This window comes from Otolemur garnettii, unplaced genomic scaffold, assembly GCF_000181295.1.
Source record: "Otolemur garnettii isolate 467f Iridium unplaced genomic scaffold, OtoGar3 scaffold00151, whole genome shotgun sequence".
In the NCBI taxonomy this organism is placed as follows: Eukaryota; Metazoa; Chordata; class Mammalia; order Primates; family Galagidae; genus Otolemur; species Otolemur garnettii.
Window position 1 is genome coordinate 2584197 of NW_003852546.1, and position 16010 is coordinate 2600206.

The 16010-nt window shown below is 51.3% G+C and overlaps 1 protein-coding gene across 1 annotated transcript in view; it reads right to left on the bottom strand.

Moving 5' to 3' along the window:
• BEAN1 (brain expressed associated with NEDD4 1) overlaps window positions 1-12292 on the bottom strand; it is a 48007-nt gene extending 35715 nt beyond the window's left edge. Inside the window, exons 1-2 of the mRNA XM_012811119.1 lie at window positions 12141-12292; window positions 3178-3284 (exon numbers count right to left, since the gene is read on the bottom strand). Of these exons, the coding sequence (XP_012666573.1) occupies window positions 3178-3202 (25 nt within the window). The 5' untranslated portion in view covers window positions 3203-3284; window positions 12141-12292. The remainder of the gene's footprint in view (window positions 1-3177; window positions 3285-12140) is intronic.
• Window positions 12293-16010: the final 3718 nt, after the last annotated feature.

The window sequence follows — 16010 nt, forward strand, 5'->3', positions numbered from 1 at the left end:
TCCTTTTGCCCTGTGCTCTCTCTAAACCTTGTGAGCAGTGACTCCTCAGGGTGGGGTCTTGCTTGTGACACTTCAGGGCTTGTTTTTTCATCTGAAGACATTTCTGGTGACCTTTCTAAACTGGCAGGGAATAGAGGTAGAGAATCCCAAACAGGAGCAGATGATGACTCCTACCCTAAGTTTTCCAGTCTTTGTGGGCTTCAGTATCAAGTAGCTGGCAAGGTCATGTGTGAGCTGAGAATGTCAAAGCAATTTTGTTATGTTTCTAAGTGCACAGAGTGGCTTCAGATCTGGAATGCAGGGTTTAAAAAGAGGCATATATCCATGCCAGTGCCCTTCCTGGCATTTTCTGGTCTTCCTGAGTTTTTATGTCTGGTGTTTTCGGGAGTCTGTAGTGCGTGTGGTTCTGTGTCCCTTTCAGAACTTGTATGGGCTTGCCTCTGCTCTGTGTCATCTGCTTCATGTCCATTCATTTACTTGTTCAGCTGCTCAGGAAACATTTCCTGAGTACCTACTATGTGTCAGACACTGAGCATGGTGCTGGGGATAAGCCATGGGAACACTGCAGGCAGGGTCCCCACTTTCTGGAAGTTCCCCTTCCACTGGCAGCATGGACAAAGGTACAAGCCTAAGAGCTGGTTTATAAATGAGATATTCTGGATTGGATCTGAAGAGGGGGCAAGACAGGGGCAAAGCCAGAATGATGATTTGTTGAGCCTGTTCAGAAACCCCAGGGTCTCCCAGAGCAGCTGGCAGTGATGATATATGTACAGGGGGGACTGAGAGTCACCCCCACATTTCTGGCTTGAGGCCCTGAGCTGATGGGCATGTCTCAAACCAACTGCCAAATCAAGCAAAGCTGGCTCAGAGGGGAAGACAAAGGGTTCAGTTTGGGACAGGCTGAATCTGAGATTGGGATGGGGGCTGCCCAGAGTAGACACACAGTGGAAGGACGAAGAAGGAACTGGATGCTTATAAAGAAGCTGGGGTGGGAAAGAGCCTCGGAAGCTGCTAGCCTACAGGCTGCAGCTGAAAGCACAGTGAAGAGGGGAAGGCCTGGACTACACAGAGCACAAGGGCAGAGGTTGGAGCCTGGGGGCCCAGCATCCCATGGGCAGGAAGCATCTCCCTCCTCCACTGCCAAGGAAGACCATGGACAGAAGGTCAGATGGTCAGACAGTCAGAGTGGCTGGCTGGAAGAAACCAGGCAGGCTCTGAGTGGGGGAACCCAAGGCAAGAGAAGTCATCCAGAAAGCAGAAGCAACAGACAGGTCAGATGCAGCTGAGAACTGAAAACTATGGCATGGATTTAACTACACGGAAGTCAATGGAATGTTGGGATCCTCAGCTCTTGGAACCCATTGGAGTTGGGGGACCCTTGTCTTAGAAATGAAGCTGGATCAAAATCATGGAGGGATCTGGTGGGAGAGTCAGGAGCTGCAGCTTTTCCTCAACCCACGGCCTGTAGCTCCTCCTCTGGAGTGTTTAATTATGCATTTATTCATTCAACAAACACTTACTGATTGCCTACTGCATGCCAGGTACTGGGCCTCCCGGAGGTGGGGGGGATTCAGAGATGTGCAGGAGCCATTTCTGAATGGGCTAGAATATCAATAACCACGCCCTGGTGTCCTCAGGAGGTGAATATGCAGAAGGCTGTTCTACAATGATGTCTTCTATCAGTACAGATGGACCAGACTGTGCCCAAGGGCCTGGGCTTCACACCAGAAGGTTCTGGAAAGCTCTCCACACTCAGCATCCTCAATTTTCTCAGCCTTCTCTATTCCTGGCTGCTCCTGCCTCACCAGCAGGAAATGACAAGAACGTAACCATCTAAGCCCTCTTCAGGGAAGATGCCCCTGGCTCTGAGCAACCTTCTTGCCTGGCTGGAAACTTGGGCTTTCATCTCCTGATGATTCCATCACAATAGTCACGACAATTTATTGAGCTTGTGTTATCCATCAGAAATAATCTTATCAGCTCTTGACCAGGTCCCTCCTTGGGTACCCACAGCAGTCAGCAGCCAGGCTGAGCCCCCCAGGCCCTGGACACCACTCTGGACGATAAACCCCACAGCCATTCATCCTCCTAGTCTGTCTGGAAAGGATCCCACCCGGATGGGGATATATCAACTTCCCTCCCCCCCACTTCAGTGTTCAAGGGTTGAATAGTTGGGGGTTGACTATTTAGAAGAGATGTCCCCACTTAGGATACAGGGTGTGTAACCAACAGCACAGATCTTAACAGCTATCAGTGAGGGGCCAGATGCTACCTGGAGTGAGCCCAGGAGAGGAGAGATGACGGCTGAGCTCAGGTGCCCCTATCACACAAACTCATAATCCCCATGTCCCCCCCAAATTTTAGCAAGTGATTGTGGTTTGGGGGGCACAGGAGACATCAAAGGAGGAAGCAGGTGGCTGCCACAGGGAAAGGAAAAAGGACTCTGGTGGCATAAGTTGGTGAAGATAGAGCTGGTGGGGAATTGGGGAGTAAGTTGAGGGGGGCTGCAGGCTTGAACTCCAGGTGCACCCAACTGAGCCCATCACCTGGACTCATGGACATGAAGGAGCCAGGAGAAGACTGTGATGGACTAGATCATCTGACAGCCTCAGTAAAATAGGGAACTTCTTAGCAGAGATGCTTAGGATGGGTTTCCTTAGGACAGCAAACCCTAAGGAGTGTGTTCTGTGAAACACCGATCCTGTGAAACGCTCCTTGTGGTCAGTTAAGTGTGGAAGGGCAACAGCCTTTCTCTTTCCCATGGGAGCCTCACAACGCACACCACCATAGCAAAGGCTCTGAAAAGTCCCACAGTAGCAAGACTATTTTTAACATGTCTCACCCAGCATTTCCCATACACATTTGGCCATGGAGTCTGTGTCTCTGTATGTGTGTGTAAAATTCCATTAATATCCATCAGAGAAACTCTGATCCACATGTTAGGAAGGGCTGTTACTGGGGAATTAGCCAAACTGGAATTTTTAGTTTTGGGGGAGCAACTTGCAGATGTCAGGGGTCTTCTTTCTTGCCTTGTTCCCACCCAACATGCCACATTAGCTTCTGGTTGGATCCTGGAGGTCTTTGGCCAGACATCCTAAGCCATTCTTTGCAACCCTGACTTCAAGCTCTGCCCTTGCCTGGCTCCAAGAAGTGGTAGGACGCGGGGAGGAGACTTACAGGGGCAGGGACGTTTGAAGGACATGTAATCCTTGGAGCAGAACAGCGGAGCCAGCCTGCCCGTGGGCACAGCTCTGACTTCTCACAGGGAAGGCCCCTTCACTCACCTGCAGAGACACAAACAGGCAGGTGTTGGAGGTGCCCGCACCACACCCACTGCCCCACAGGCTGGGTGCTCACGTATCCTGAACTGTCAATCTTTGGGTGAGAGAATGGTGAGCTTGAGAGCACATGTCCAGTGTGGCCAAGTGCTTGGGGGACCTCTGGGGTGTGGATACAAGGGTGGGGCAAGTGCCTGCTGGGGTCCCAGTGGTAAGTAGCTAGTGGTGGTGGGGATATCTGTCTCTCTTGGGACCCTTGACTGGGAACTAGAGATACCATGGAGTTCTCCTGTCTCGTGAACCTGTGAGATCCCACTGCCTTGGGCCACTTAAATAGACCATAGCATCCTTAGCACCTTATCAAACTGTGAGTTCTGGGAAAACTGAGACCGGCAGAGGGTGAGAGGCTAGTTCAAGGCCTCACAGCTGGTTTTGGAAAGGTATTCTCAGACACCAAGCCCAAACCATATTATTATTATTACCCCAACAACTCCAAGAGGAAGATGTTCTTTTTATCCGTATTTTATAAATCAGGAAGTTGAAGCTCAGAGAGGTTATGTAGCCTGCCCAAGGTCACACAGCTTCTAACTAGAGGCTAGAACTAGAATCCAGATCTGCTGGACTCCAAAGCCCACACTGTTGGCCAGCACACTCCTGGCCTATTCAGAAGTAAAGGCCTACAGAATGAAAATCCTTCTTTCCCAAATCTTCCCCTCTCCCCACATGAACTTGGTGTGATGCCTGGATGGCTAGGGCAGTGAAGGAGTGCCAGGTCCCTCTGACACCCATTTGCAATAGAGGAGACATTTTCAAAAAGTCACCCATTCTCCCACGCTGCTAAAGATCTGAACTGGTTTAGTTCTCTTAGTTTGTCCTCAAGTGACTTGAGGCTTTGGGCACTGCAGGCAGAGGGGGTTCCTGTTTCCCAGGGGGTATGGTCACTTGGTTTGCAGAAACCAAACTGCACTTTGGAGGTGCTGAGCGGGGCCCAAGAGGGCCAAGCCCAGTGGGCCCATTGTAGGGGAAAACTGGCAGCTGAAGCCAAGAGGAAAAGAGTCTAACCGCTCCAGGTGCAACGAGGGGGACATGCTCCCTATCCTTGAAGTGGGTCACAGCCTCTTATCTACTTTACCTGTGAAGACACCGAGGCTCAGGAAGGCGAAACAATTTCCCAAAGTCACACTACCAGGAAGCAGTAGAGTTGCTATTAGCACTCAAGGATCAGACTTCCGAGCAGAGACTCTCCAAAGATGGGCCTCTGATTCATTTGTTAAATAGAAAAACCAATTATTAGTCAACGCAGTTTGGCTGCATTTCCATATGTGGAAGTTTTCTGGATATTTGGGGCTACTGGTGTGTCTCACATCTACCAAACACCTGTATGTGCCAGGTGATACCACCTGTGAGAGTGCAACGAGCCCTTTGAGATGGGGAAAATCATTCCCATATTGCAGATGAGAAAACTGAGGCTTAGAGAGAAACTGATTCAACTCCACAGAGAAGAGATGGAGGAGGAGCTATGCAGGGAAGGACCCTGTCCTGCTGCACAGGCGCACTGGCTGGCCTGTTTCCTGGACCTGTCATTCTCCCAGGCTGTCCCCTCTCCTTGGCCTGCCATTCTTCCCCCCACACTTGGAGAACTCCTATGTTTTTGTCAATGCCCAGCTCAATAGGCCTCTTCAGGGAGGTCTTCCTTGACTGCTGAAGACAGGCAGTCACTGTGGCTGTGCTTCTGCAGCACCTGGACATCCTTCCAGGATAGCTCTGGTCCTAAATTATCCTAGACTAGTAGCTCATCAGCACAGAGGGTCAGCCTGGCCTCTGCGAACTAGCTGGTGGAAACATCAGCATGAGCCAAGCTCGGCCCGATGCTAACGCACAGCTGACATACTGAGGCTGCCTTTAAGTGATGCTCAACTGGCTGAGGAGGATGCCTGAGTAAAGAGCTGAGATGCTTCCCAGGCATCTTGTCATCCTTGGTGACAGTGATGCCGACATCAGCCAGGGCTACCTCTCCCTGCCTTGCGCAGCACAATCAGTGCTCTGCACGCACCGCTGCACCCCTCAGCACCCTGGCTTGCATCCATTGATTCATTTACCAGGCACCTACAACGTGTCCCACAAAATCCCAGGAAAACACAAGGAGGGGCTCTTTGGGTTTTGGTCTCCTCCTCCCCTCCCCCACTTCAGGATTTCAGCATGAGGCCAGGCAGGAAAACCATTTCTTGGTGGCATCAGACCATAGGCTGGAGTGGAGCTTTGTTGGGGCCATCAAGACAAAGGACTAGATATGGGGGAAGGGGGCTGCATGAGCAAGTGCCCACCCTTAGTGTCCCTGCATGTGACCCACACTGTAGTGAGGGTACAGTGATGAGGGCACAGACAGGTTGACACTGGGCTGGGGGCAGGCCCCCCAGCTGCCGGGCGATTGTAGGCCCACGCCTGGGTCGTTTCTCCCCTGCCCGCCTCACTCTGAGCCCAGCATCTGAGGCTTGTTCCTGCTGGTGACTCATCTCCGGCTGGCTTGTCTGGCTGGGAACTCGAGGGCGGGCGGGTGGCACTCCAGGCTTTGAAGTGGCTGAATGGTGTGTGTGGTGAGTCCACGTCACTCCCCTTCATGTCCCCACTCCTGGAATACCTCTGCTCTGGGCTGTGCTGTGACACTGTGACACTGCTGTGACGCTCAGACCTGGACAGATGAGTGTGGGGTCAGGGGAGAGAGCTGGGGTCTCTGGTGGCAGGGGAGCATGGCACCCAGACTCATGAGTGATCAGCTTCATGTCATGGGCAACAGAAAGGAAAGGGCTACAGGAGTGGGCCGCCTCATGAGACAGGACATGAGATTGTCCCCCTGTTTACCTGGCACCTGCTCAAATGCTGTCACATGCTGCCAGCTTACTGGAGTGTCAAAACAAATCCCCATTTCACAGATGACAACACTGAGACTCAGAAGAACGAATGAGCCTGGTGAGGTAGTGAGCTCTCTGCCTCAAGAGTGCCCCAAGGAGGATTTTAATCAGGAGATAAAATGGTCAGCTTTTCTCACTTTAAGAAGGTTGAGGTCAGGCTGGGTGTGGGAGGTGGGCAGCAAGAACATGGGAGCTGTGGCAGAAGGTGATGGGGCCTCAAGGGAGGCAGCAGTGACTGCAGAGGAGGGGGAGAGGCCGCCATCACTGGTTCAAGTGTTTATTAAAAGTTCCTGGTGTCCCAGGCTTTGGGTGCTGGGAATAGATTGGTGAGCCGCACTCTGACAGCCCAGCCCCTGTCCTAGGGGTGGAGATACAATAGTAACTGCTGCAGCATTGGTAGGCAACAGGATGGGAGACACAGAGGCCATGTGTGCAGGTGGGGATTGCACATCTGGATACAGCAGCTGCAGAAGGTCTTGGTGAGACGGTGACAGGTAAACAAAGCCTGGAGGAAGCAAGCCAGTGGGACAGACACCTGAGAGAGAAGGTCCCAGGTAGAAGGAGCAGAGAGTGCCAAAGGCTCTAAGAAGGAACACGCTGGGTATTTAGGGACAGACGGGTCTGATGTAGAGGGTAAGGAAGAGGGAGCAGTTGAGGATGATATTTTTGTGTCTGCTTGGGTGACTGGTGGATGGTGGAGATGGGAAAGGCAGTGATTCCAAGTCTAGACAGCCCAGACAACCTCAGTGCCCTGGCACCTAGCACAGTGCCTGGCACAGAGGAAGTACCCAGTGACTGTTTTCTGAATGAATGTATGATGTTATCTCACAGGGTATTCCATGGATCTGTGGGCCTGAATGTGATCACCCAGAGCTGGAAGAAAGTCTGAAATTCCAGGGATGTGCTAATCTCAAAAGGGGTGCATCTGCCTCAGCAAGGTAGGGGCCAACTCTTGGGGCTGCAGGTGGGGGTCCTGAGGCAGCAGAAAATCTTTCTCTTGACATAGGAGGTTTTTATTGGAAGCTGGGACCCAGCTGGTAACTTCCCCAATAGAGAAGAACACACCTTGGCTAAGGCAAATATTTGTCACATGGTTGAATGAAAGAATGAATGAATTTAGGAGTGGTGGGAGTCGGGGCAAAAAGGTGGGCAGAAGGCACCCAAGTTTGCAAATAGGTAACTTGATCCTGATATTAGAAAGGGGATCAGCTCAGCTCCTATAGCTCAACCGGCTAAGGCGCCAGCCATGTACACCTAAGGTGGCGGGTTCGAATCCCCAGCCTGGACCCGCCAAACAACAATGACGGCTGCAACCAAAAAATAGCCGGGCGTTGTGGCGGGCGCCTGTGGTTCCAGCTACTTGGGAGGCGGAGGCAAGAGACTCGCTTGAGCCCAGGAGTTGGAGGTTGCTGTGAGCTGTAATGCCACGGCACTCTACCCAGGGGGACAGCTTGAGGCTCTGTCTCAAAAAAAAAAAAAGAAAGGGGATCCAGGTGTGTGGGAGCCTCTGCAGGAAGGATGCCGGCCACATTTAGGTGACTGGGTCTCCATGTTGTCTTAATCTACCTAGAGTAGCCCTCTAGGATCAACTGCTGGTCCCTTCCCCAATATCGTGGCCGATTTTAGGAGGCTTGATTTACTGCATAAACCAGTCCATCTGTAAGCTGCAAATAGGTCCTGACCAAGTGTGTAGAAAAAGCAGATTTAGAAAACACCAATAGAGACATAGATAAGCATTATTTATAGCAGTGAAACATGGGAGGCAAGCCCAGTGTCCAATAAGGGAGGTTAGGCTAAGCAAACTATGGCACACACTTATAATGAAATATTATATAGCTGTGAAGTCATATTTGTAAAGAAGTTTTAATAACATAAAGACTTTCAGCATAAGGTGAAGAGGAAAAAAACTTCAAGTTATTAAAAAAATAGGTTATAGAACTGTTATACACCATGATCCTTATTTTATAAAAGAAAAAAAATCCCTGGAGAATATATTCATACATAGCAAAAAAGATCAGAAAGGAAATAGATTAAAATGTTCACAGTCCTTCTACTCTCTGGGTGGTAGTAGGATTAAGGAGGATTTTTATGTTCTTTTATATTTTTTTATGATTTTCTAAATTTTCAACAATGAACATGTCTGACTTTTATAATCTGAAAAATCATTAAAATGAAGATTTGAAAAACCCTTTTGTGATAAACTAAAAAGTAATTAAGTGACTGAGTCAGTGATGGTTTAACTCATTGAAAGTTTTTTAAAGCTAATTTAATTGCCTTTGACTATGTCCTTTGTTGTTGAAAAGATTTTTTTAAATGCCAACGTGTCTCTGAACTTACTGATAAGGAGCTTTATTAAGATACCAGGAACATAATCTCCATTGTTTATAACCTTCATCAAATTATCTCTGGCACTTAAGCGCTAGTTACCAAATATTTGAAGGAAGGTTTCTGCTGTGAACCTTCATGTGCTGTTTTCAATCAATCCATGCACATAGCAAAAATAATAACAATAACACATCTTATGTTTGCAAAACACTTCATAATTCTGCAAAGCATACTAAGTGCTGGGTGTTCTTCTAGGCTCCTGGAATATCATAGTGAACAAAACAGTCAAAAGTTCCTGCCCTTGAGGAGTTCGTATTATATTATCACACAATAAACAAATGAATAAGATATGCAGATGTTAGGAAAATGGAGAGAAAAGTGTAGGTAATGATGGGAGGCTGCTATTTTAAATCAGTTCGATTACTGTTTGAACAGAAAAAAATGAGAGGTGTCTGTAAAAATTCTATAGCCTGTGGACAGGTAATATATTCTTTTTCAGTTCTTAGACATAAGATGATTGAAGTTCTACAAGGAGGAATCATTCCAGTAACTAATTACATGCCATCTAAGTTACAGTGTGCTGCTTATTCAATTTGACAAAATGAATGTGAAATTATGATGAGTCATAGTGAGGTTTTAAGTATTCTATCTAACAGAGTGAGATGGCCCTTAACCTTGCTAAGCCTCAGTGTTCTCATCGGTAAAATGGGGACAATTATAGTATCTTAGTCAGACAGTTGCTATTAGAAGTCAAAAACGGGATGCTTATGCTTGGGAAGCACCGTGTGTGCCATGCAAGCTGATAGTGCCCACACAGCAGGGCCACTGGCACAGGTCCCTTGGACCCTGCTATTTGCTTTCTCTCTATTGTGTCTTCAGTTCCCCCACTATCCCAGTAGTGGAGTAATATTTATTCCCATCTTCAAGGGAGAGTTGAAGCCTTGAAAGATAAGTCATCTGCCCAGAATACATGCTATAAATCCAGGCAGTGCAGCTCCTGTGCTCTCAGCTGCAACTCTTGTTTGCAATCACTTGCCAACGGAATCCAGAAGCCCTCCTAGCCTCAGTTTCTCCCTTTAGGAGTCTGAGAGCAGATTCAAGCCTTCCTGTACCTCATCCTGTGCCCTGAGCACTTCAGAGGGCAAGCACTTCCCTGAGGGTGTCCGGTGGAATAGTCCCAAAGACCGATGCTAAAGCCTATATCCCCATCACATTCCTTATTGGTGGTGTTCCAAATACCATATGGACCGGTACACACAGACCTAATTAGTTTCTGATTAAGTCCTTTGGGAAGATGAGGAGAGAGGATTACAGAAGATGTAGGAATGTGACACTCAAGTAGGTGAATGGGGGAAGAGCAGGGAGGTTATAGAGGAAGAAGAAAGAGAGAGTTTCTGTGTAGCAGGAGCCCAGAGGAGGCAGCTCATTCTGTCTGTCTCACCAGGTACCAACCAAGTGACATGGGGACATGTTTCCTCATCTGAAATTCCTCTCCCAGTTCTGGATAGCTGGGCCACAGGTGGCCAGAGGCCAACATGGCTGTCCACAAGCTAGATCATGCTTTCCTCCCACCAGTGCTCCTGACACCTACATCCTCCCAGAACGCCCAGCATCCTTCCCTAGGCCCATGGGCTTTTGGTATGCTCTGCTCTGGGTGTGAAGCCCCAGCTGCAGAGACTGGGGGTGACCCTTTCCTGGGGATGGCCTGGCTCTAAGGTTCTAACCTTTCAGTCAGTCACCAGCTCCATGTCCTCCCTGAGAGTCATCATTTCTAGTACCTCACGCCCCAGTCTCCTGGATGAACAGTCACCTGTGATCAGTCAGCAAAGAATCAAGGCTGGAATGCATCAGATCTCCCAGCTCTCTCCCTGCCCTTATCATTGCCTGAACCATCACCACTGGCATGTCCAAGCTGCCTGACAGCCAGATCACTCCTCAGGGAGAGCAATTCTCCCTGAGCCTCCAAGCCCCGGAGCAGACGGAGGTGTGCCAATTCCCTTATACAGAGTGTGAGCAACATGTGGGGCTTCCCTGCATGGGGTAGGAGAGACAGGCAGGGGTGAAGAGGAAAGGAGGCCCCCTACAATCAGATGAAGGCATCTCCATCCTGGAAGGAGGTGGCAGAGCAGAGGGCGGAACCTGGGATGTGGGGCAGACAGTCTCAGAGGAGGGAGCATCTGAGAAAGGGCGGGCTTCAAGGATCAAGTTGTGCTTTGCAATTAGATGTCTGTAGGTCATGGGGGATTCAAAGGCCTCCTTGAGAGGAGGAGATAGGAGGGGGCGTTATGTCTCCATGGCTCCTCAGTATCTACTAGTGCTGAGCACCTCATAAAATGCACCTATAGCCGATAGCAATTGAGTACTAGCTGTGTGCCAGACTCCAGGCTAGGCCCCCCACCAGCATCATCTTACTTAATCCCCCCAATTCACCTTCTCCACACTTCAGATGGGGAAACCAGGACTCTGAGAAGTTTAAGTGTCTCCCCTAAGGTCATACAGCCAGAAAGTCATCCAAACCCACCTTCTGGTTCCAAAGCCCTTTCATATTCTGCTTATAAGAGAATCTTGCTTATTTTTCAGGTGAGGAAACTGAGGCACAGGGTGGTGAAGTCACTTGTTCCAGTAGAGCAATCATGACGGTTGAGGAGAAAGTCCAGAAGGGCATCCTCTTGGCAGATGCCCGTGGGACTTTGGGGATCAAGACCCAGGACTGGGCTCCTGAAACCCACACCTCTCACACAGACCTCTTGAGCCCTCCCTTTCCCAAGCCTGAGCCCAGCCAACAACTCAGCCTCCAGCCCGGATCAGGAGGGCAGCCCTGGGACCTCCCCGTTCATCAGCCTTCAGACGGAGGAGCCCAGTGGGTAGAGAGGAAGGGCCCAGAGTCAGCTGGGCTGAGCGGGGCACTCCTCAGCTTCCGAGGGCGCCTGGGGAGAGGCGGCGATGTCGCTCAGCGCAGCGCATCGTGTCGGAGCCACCGCCTCGGACTCAGCCTCGGCTCACTCTTCCAGCGCCAAGGAAAAGTCTGCCCCAAATGGGGAGAAGGTGCAGAGGGGACGCTCGCTCTCCCCGCCTGAGTGCTGAGATATGCGGCCGCGGCATACACTGAAACAGGGGCATGGCCCGGGTGACTCGCCTGTCGGAGGGTCAAACTTCCTCGGCTCAAAGGGGTAAGGGGTGGTTCAAGCTCTAAACTCTGCAAAGCCCTAGTCCCTTTCCTTTCCCACCGCAGCCGAGAGTGAGCCTCAGTTTCCCCTTCTTGGATGGGTTGTTTAGGGGGCGAAACCGAGGGCGCAGAGATGGAGAGACTGCCCGTCTGGGACTCGGGTCAGGCCGGAGCCCCAAAGACCTCCCCTTTCCCGCGGCCCGTGATCCGGGTCAGCCTCGGCTCGCGCGGGTCCTGGTGGCCCGCCTGGGGCGCGGGTCCGCGGGAGACCTGGGATTCCGCTCCGTTCCGAGCGCGCTGCGACTCCGCTCCGGACCGCGCATCCGCCCGCTCGGCGCGGAGAGGCTCGGGGCGCCCCCGGGTGTGTGCGTTCATCGGAGCCACAGCAGAACGCGGAGGAAGGGGGCCGGGACCCCCTCCCCGACCCCTCCCCAGCGTAGCCCCCGGCCCCACGCCCCTTACTCGGCTTGGCTGCCGCGCTCCGCTCCGTGCGCCGCAGTGCCGGCTCCAGCTTCGGCTCCAGCTCCGGTTCCCGCTCTGTCCCTGGCTCCTGCTCCCGCTCCGGCTCCGGTTCCCGCTCGGATGCCACTGCACTCGGCTCGGGCTGGGGCGTCGCGGGGGGCGCGCCGCTCCGCCTCGGCCTGCTGGGCGCACAGGGGCGGGGCGGGGCCGGCGCGCCGAGCCGAGCCGAGCCGAGCCAACCTGCCGCCGGCTATCCCAGGCTGAGGCGACAGCGGCGGCTTCCCAGGCCCTGGCCCTGGCCCTGCCCTGTCGCAGCCCCACCCCGCAGCCTGTTGTCCCCGCGCCGCCGCCCACGCCACCGTCACTGGCTCGGGCCCCCCTGGGCGGCGGCGCGGCTCTGGGGCCTCACCGCCGCTGCGCCGCGGCCCGGGTCATTCCCGAGACAGGGGACGCGGGTTGAGTGGGGAGGGCCGAGCCGCGCCCCTCTGCGCACCGCCAGCCCGACACCCACACAACGGCCGGCAGGCGGGGCAGGGCTGCAGGAAGGCCGAGGGCCGCAGGGAGGCCGGCGCACCAGGCAGACGTGTGAAGAGGACAGACGACGACAGGCGTGTATAGAGAATAACATGCAGACGGCAACGGAGGACTGACACGTGCAGAAGGGTAGACAAACGATATGTCAGGGAAGGATGGAAAGACAGGTTGAACAGAAGCAAGGCTGGGCACTCCAGAGCAGGGGAACTCTGTCACAGGCAAAGGACAGCATGGAGAGGGGGACACAGCCCGGTAGGGGCTCCTGCTCCCAGTTGCTGGCAGGTGAGTTCTGGGGCATGCCAGGTGTCAGCTAGGCCTGCCTGAAGTCTTCCTCTCTGAGCCACCAGCAGGCCTATTTCCTTCAATCCTCACCCCACCCTGTGCCTTGGCCCCAGGCTTGAAGTTCAGCCCTGGCAGATGCCACCTTGTTCCTAGGGCAACCCTGGATTGCTGGCTCCCAATGCCCTCTGTCCTCACCTACTCTGGGGCCTTGGACAAATCCCTGCCCATCTCCAGGCCCACCTTTATTCATTGTGATAGCGCACCCATTTATTGCATCCTTATTATGTCGTGGAATCATTTATTTAATCTCTTCTACTTGCCTGGAAGCCCCATGAGGGCAGCTCCTGGGTGGGGGACAGGGAGCTGCACGGACTGTGCTCTTAGTAAATCTGGTAAGTGAAGAGGTGAAATGCATTGTTGCTGACCCTCTCCAGCCCCCATTTTGTTGGTGAGGAAATGGGTTTAGAGGTTAAGGGGATTCAAAAGCCCCTTGGATGGATTTGTTTCAAAAGCCACCTTGCCTGGAAAGCAAAAATAAAGGATGACGACTGAACGTGTTCATGATAAGCCTTGGGAGAGCCGTGGGGATGGAGTAGAAGGGAGGAGGGGTGCAGAGTGGGCTCTGGTGGAGTAAACAACCCTACTCCACTGGGGCCTTGCCTGTCACCCAGCCTTGGGCTTCCCAGGGGTCAGGGCCTGGGTGGGTGAGGACACTTCCCAGGTTCCCTTGGTGGCTGTTTCTTCTGGGAGCTCTCTTGCACTGCTTACCCCATCCCTTCCACAGACGGAGGAATCAGGATCCAGACTTGGGCATTACGGCTCCATCTGGGGGGGTCATGGGGGCATCTGTGCTGTGTGGGGGATGGGGCCAAGATAAAGACGAACATCTCTGCTCAGGGTGACCCTGATCTCCCTGAGAAGACACCTGCTGACTTTACAGGATGGATATTCCAGTTGTTGAGTACTTGCCTTCTCCTTCGCCAAGACTCTGTGTATGTGGGTGTTGTGGTGGTGGCGTATTTTGAATGAGTCCTCATGGAAGGTTCTAGTCCTAAAGAGTTCATACCCCTCCGCTCCCCATTTGAACATCATGGGTCTGTCAAATCTGCCTTATTCCTCAGACTGGAACCCAGAATTGTTTTCCAGTAGTGCTGGATCTAACTAGTTTCAAGGAGTTGGCTCATGTCTGCCTACCTTTCTCTGGCTAACCATCCACAAAGACACATTAGTGTAGTACACTTGGAGAATACCAGAAGGAGAAAGAAGGAAAAAAAAAAAAAGCAGCCACTGTTAATATCAAGTTTTCTTTTTTCCTTTATTTTTAGTTGCATGACTCTACAAGTGTCCTTAAGTGGAGTGCACTATATCTCTGTATCTCCTCTCCTCTGTCATGCTTCTAAGGGCTACCTGGCATTACATTAGATAGTTGTACTAGATTTTATTTAACCAATCCCCTATTGCTGGGCATTTAGTTTGTTTCAGGTTTTCACACTTCTAAACAACACTGCAACAAACATCTTCATGGGTACATTTGTACATATCCATGGTTATTCTTTTTTTTTTTTCTTTCAGTTTTTTTGGCCAGGGCTGGGTTTGAACCTACCACCTCCGGTATATGGGGCTGGCTCCCTACTCCTTGAGCCACAGGCACTGCCCGGTTATTCTTGATGTCAATAGGCATGCTGTACTTTTGATGCTTTCTTTTTCATGGGGTCAGATTTGCAGTAGTGGCATCTCCTGGGCACCAGGGCAACATAGTATTGTCTAATGTTCACTTGCCCAAGGGTCAGCTAGGGAGGCTGGAGGGAAGGGCCTATGGGAATCATGCATTGACGTCTTAGAACAGTGAGATTCCCAGAGAGTCCCCGAGTGCTGGGCTGTGAGGACTTGACCTAGAACATGCTTCATGTCACCTACCCCCATCACTCACAGGGAATTCCAAGAAATATGCTTTCAGTTTGTAAAGAACAAGGCCCATGATGTCATTCATTCCAAAAGCCTGTGGGCTGGAGGTGTTGAAGGGTCCCCTGGGCTGGGTCAGCCTCTACCTCCCCACCATACTTTCTTCCTCTGAACCTCTTTGCCTCACCGCCTCTCCCCTCCCCACAGTGATGGTTAATTTGTCAGTTTATTGTTAAGGGGATCTTCTGATTTTAAAGGTAGAAGAGGGGAGGGGGAAAGACCTTCAGGATGGTCTGGCCTCTGGTCCAGTCTCTGGGTGGGATGTCTGTCTAAAAACCCATCAGACCTTCTGGGAAGATTCCTACTTGCTGGTATACCCCTTTTATGGATGTGCTGTGTGTCAACAGTGTCTTCCCAGCCTTGAATTACAGTCCTAGTTCTCTGTATGGCCTTGGGGATGGAGAACACGCTATGCTCTAAACAGATAGGTAGGAAACCTATCCCACCAGTTTTGTGAAGATTTTTCCTCTTTCCGTCTGATTTTGCCAAAGGCCCCCTTGAACGTGTCTTGGTTCAAGGGGAGATGCAGGAAGAGACCTGGTTCATACTTGGTGGGGATGATGTGGAGGGGACAGGGAGCAGGGCAGGGCCCTCCAAAAGCCACAAGCTCAGAAGTGGCAGCTGACATAGAAGGAGGAAACTTGGGGCAGGGAAGTATCCGTAACTCCTGAAGCACTCCTTCCGGACCTCCTCTCTGCTGAGAGCTTGCAGGGTTTTATGCTTTTACTTCCATCTTACAGATGAGGAAACTGAGGCCTGCAGAAGTTAACTGATTTTCTAGAGATGCACAGCTGATTAAGTAGTTCCAGGTAAGATTATGAAACACTTTAAACAAAAAGATTATGGGGTGCCCTTTTAATTGAGTATTAAGTGTTACTTGTTTCTTTAGTGGTTTGTGAACTATTGTATTATTCTGTAAGTTATAGAAAACTGGTAAGGTGAAAACTATTTTTGTTGCTTGAGCTGAAAATGAATTTTGTCAGGTGATGTCGCTTGGTATCTTAGGGTGGGGGATAACAGCTATCCAAGTATACCTCCTCTTTGGATTCTCTTTTGAATTATGTGTAACATCTTACTGGTTCCCTCATTAGT